Source organism: Pyrus communis, chromosome 7 (assembly GCF_963583255.1).
Source record: "Pyrus communis chromosome 7, drPyrComm1.1, whole genome shotgun sequence".
Taxonomy (NCBI): domain Eukaryota; kingdom Viridiplantae; phylum Streptophyta; class Magnoliopsida; order Rosales; family Rosaceae; genus Pyrus; species Pyrus communis.
The window spans coordinates 14,063,644-14,067,624 of record NC_084809.1 but is presented as its reverse complement, the minus strand read 5'-3'; the positions used below and the strand labels follow the sequence as shown (position 1 = coordinate 14,067,624).

The following is a 3,981-nucleotide window of genomic DNA, read 5'->3' as shown; positions in this document are numbered from 1 at the left end:
ACGACCTGATTTGGTATTGAGGTGATTCTGAAAAAAGCTGGTATAAAAAAAAGCTGGAAGCTGTTTTTGTGTTTGGTAAACATTCAGCTTCAGCTTTTTTTCACAATTTTGGGTGAAAAAAAGCCAAAAACAAGAAGATGCAAAACCCAGCTTTGAAAAACTGGTTTTTTTTCACATCTGTTTTACATAAAAGTTTACCAAACACTATAATACTGTTTTTTTTTCTTTCAAAAGCACTTTTACAAAAAAGTTTACCAAACACTCTGCTGCTTTATTTCACAGCTGCTTATTTTCATAGCACAGCAGAAACAGTTTTTTTTTCAAAGCACATCAATACCAAAGCAGCCCAACAACTAGTCATAAAACCCACGAGTCCCAAAAGTAGAGAGAGCGAGAGGGAAAAAAGAAAAGGAGAGAGAACCCACTAAAGCCTGCATAAAATTTAAAAGAAAAAAATAAACCCCATATACATCAATCCCCACCCTATTTTAGCTTCCCTATCCCTTTTGTGTGTTTGGGTTGGTTATTGTTCTCCTTGTTTTTTTCTTACCCTTGTCAGGTTTTGGGTTTTCCTTTGCGCTTGTGTCTTCAAGATCTTTTGATATCAAAGGTGTGTGTGAGACCAAGTGAGCAATTTGAGTACTTGAGGATGTTGGCCTTCAAAGTTTTGAGCTTTGGTTAAAGAATTTCGTAAGGTAAAACCCTTTTGTCCCCTTTCGTCCTTTTTGTTCTTTTTTATGCCAAGCTTGTTAATCTCCTCTAACTTTTCTGTTCCTTCCATTTCTCAGTTCAGTTCCTCCAATCTGTACATCTGGTGTGTGAAAGTACAAGGGGAGAAAAAAAGATTTGATTTTTTCACTTGGGTCATCTCAAAAACTGAGTCTTTAGATATGGCCACTGAGATGGAGGGATGTACAAGGAAGGAGAAGGAGGCATGTCCACAACTGTTAGATTTGATTCCAAGAGAGAGAGGCTGGCTTGTGAGCAGAGATATTGAGAGAAGCAGCAGCCGTGGAAGCTCCTCCTCAGAGGAGAAGAAGCTTGAGCTCAGGCTTGGCCCTCCAGGTCAAGACTGGTCAATGAAAAGAGAGAGAGATGAGAAGTCTCAGTCCCTTCTCTCTCTTGGATACTATTCTTCCCCCATGTCCTCCAACCAAACCCAGAAATTTATTTCTTACCAACAGCAAGCAAAAGTTGCATCTTTTCTTCACCTGCCTGTCACCCCCAACAAAGCGTCACAGCCCTGGTGTACTAAAGCACTAGACTTGCAGAATGCAGAAAATAAAGGGTTTTCACCAGCCCCTGCAAATACAGCTGTGCTCCCCAACACCTCTCAGAAAAGGTGATCCAGCTTTTTCTACTTTCTTGTGTAATATTATTATTATTTTAATTTCTTCAGACAGGATATTCACCCACAAGTTCTCATTGCTAGGAGCTAGACTAGACAAAGTTGTGGTCCATGCATAATTTTTCTATTTTTTTTTTAAAATTATTTTTTCCATTTTTGTGAAGTGTCAAATTATTTTCCTTTTTCTGTAATTTTTCCTGTGACACAGAAGTTATCATTGCTTTTTGCTGCTTGTTCATAATCAAGCTTGTTTTTCTTTTTTGGTCTGCCCAAGCATACCATCTGTTCTTCCATTTTCATGCATGGTTTTGGTTTCTCTGTCATTGATTCTTAATTATCTCTTACAGTATTACATTATTCTTTAGTTCTTGATGTCTTTTATTGCAATTAAAAAATTTATTATATGCAAATTTACAAATTCTTTCATATTTCTGTATGATTTAATTTTTATTTGTGCCCTGCAAACATTTACAATATTTTTTCCTCATGTTTTGTATGAATTAATTTGTGCTAATTATTTCTCTTTTGATATTCCAAAAAAAAAAAAAAATTAAAAAAAACAGAACTGCTCCTGCTCCAGTTGTGGGTTGGCCTCCAATTCGATCATTTAGGAAGAATCTTGCAAGCAACAAAAGCTCATCAAAATCAGCAGTCGAATCCGAAAATGTTGTCCAAATCAAAGATCCTAATGGTAAACCAGTTGAAACCAGCGGAAAGGGTCTGTTTGTGAAAATTAACATGGATGGAGTTCCCATTGGAAGAAAAGTGGACCTCGGTGCTTATGACAGCTACCAAAAGCTCTCGTCCGCTGTTGATGAACTCTTCCGTGGCCTTCTCGCCGGTAATTATCACAGTTAATCTTCACTAGTTAATTACTATAGTAGCCACATTGTGAATTTACTTTTTAAAAATTATTCTTAGCATTTTTAGTTGAGAGTGTATGATTTAGATCAGTGTCTACTTCATATGGTGAAAATTAATCCCTTTTTTACCAACACAAATTTTATAATGTTTTGGTTTTTGCTGCAATTTGTTTGATGGGGTTTTCGGATTCTTTTTCATGAAAATACATCCTTTGTTCTTATATGTAATTGTGTTTGTCGTTTGCGCGATCTTATGTTTAGCTCAAAGAGAATCCTGTAATGGTGGAACCAAGAACAAGCAAGAGGAAGAGAAAGAAATCACAGGCTTATTGGATGGAAGTGGAGAATACACCCTTGTTTATGAAGATAATGAAGGAGACAGGATGCTTGTTGGGGATGTCCCATGGCAGTAAGCATCTTATCATCTCTGTGGATCTGATGCAAATTTTAGATTATTATTCCTTCACTCGCTGATATGATTTCAGTTTTAATCTCCCATTTATCAAATCATGCAGCATTAGATTCCTAATCTTTAAACACTATATGCTTCTCCTTTTTATCCATAAAAATCATCCTACTGTTTTCGTTTGTTGTTTCTTAATGTAGTGATTCCCGCAACTGAATACAACGGCATCGTATTGTGTCCTTTTGCACGTGAGATTAAACAATGTTGTGTAATTTGCTCCTTGATCTTTGATTTGCAGCATGTTTGTGTCTACTGTGAAGAGGGTGCGTGTGCTGAAGAGCTCTGAACTTTCTGCACTTCATCGTAAGTTCGATGTTTAATCATTACATAAACAAAACTGTCTTTATTAATTAATTTAGCATTTGGTCCTGCATCCTTGTAGAGATTATGATTAAACTAACGGTGATTTGTTTTCAGTTCGTAGCAGCAAAGATAAGATGCCACTTTGAATCTGCATTGAACTGAAGAAAGAGGAATTTTAATCTCAAGATTCCACCACGGAAGTCTGTATTTTGTAGTACACTTGTTTTGTGTGACTTATCTGAAATTTTGCTTTTGTAATTTCCCTGTCCAAAAAAAGGAAAGAGAGAAATGGAAGGAAAATTAAGAGTTAGCTGAGTGATGTGTGTGGAGATGTATGGTTTTGTAATTTGGCTGAAAATCCTATTTATTTTTCTTGGCTCTTGTAGAAAAAAGGGAAGCAAATAATGTGTGTTGGGTGGTACGTCACTTAATACATTATGTATTTTAGTAATTATGTTATGTTGATTCAATTGAGTGTCACATTACTTATTATATTATAGTTGTGTTATGTTTCTTCAATCGAGTGCCATTCGAATACACGATGTGCATTACTTGGTCAAGAACATCATGCCAAACCACCTACCTAATTCCTACAAACAAAACTATCCATCTCATGGCCAAGAGAGGACCCAAATGAGAAATTTTTTAGGGTGCCGGAAGCACGGCTCAGGACACTATATGTAAATAGTATAAATGGTTGGAAATTTATTTTTCAAAATTTCAGATTAATTTTACTATAACATTTGATGTACCGAATCGTGATCCCAGCATACTTTAAGTCAAACAAGTGTAATTTTGTTTGTTTGTTTCTTTCCTTAAAAGTCATTTATGAAGTGTGACTGCACGCAAAGGTTGATTAGAAAGTCAAAAACATCTAATTTTAACCATATGTTGTCAATTATGCTAACATACTAAACGAACTGGGGCTTGAAATCTGGCCAAAATAGAAACACAAAGAAGTAAAAAAGTAAGAAGACTTGGATTCCATGCAGTAATCATAG

At 35.8% G+C, this 3,981-nt stretch overlaps 1 protein-coding gene across 2 annotated transcripts; it reads left to right on the top strand.

Moving 5' to 3' along the window:
• The first annotated feature begins 416 nt into the window (after positions 1–416).
• LOC137739070 (auxin-responsive protein IAA26-like) lies at positions 417–3,469 on the top strand. Of its 2 annotated transcripts, none has more exons than XM_068478553.1 (6): positions 417–695; positions 794–1,342; positions 1,912–2,189; positions 2,473–2,620; positions 2,916–2,980; positions 3,095–3,469. In XM_068478553.1, the coding sequence occupies exons 2-6, from the start codon at positions 891–893 to the stop codon at positions 3,124–3,126; spliced, it is 975 nt and encodes a 324-aa protein (XP_068334654.1). In that variant the 5' UTR covers positions 417–695; positions 794–890; the 3' UTR covers positions 3,127–3,469. The 2 variants fall into 2 exon arrangements, with proteins under 2 accessions (XP_068334654.1, XP_068334653.1); XM_068478552.1 differs by having other exon boundaries at positions 789–1,342.
• The last annotated feature ends 512 nt before the right edge of the window (positions 3,470–3,981 follow it).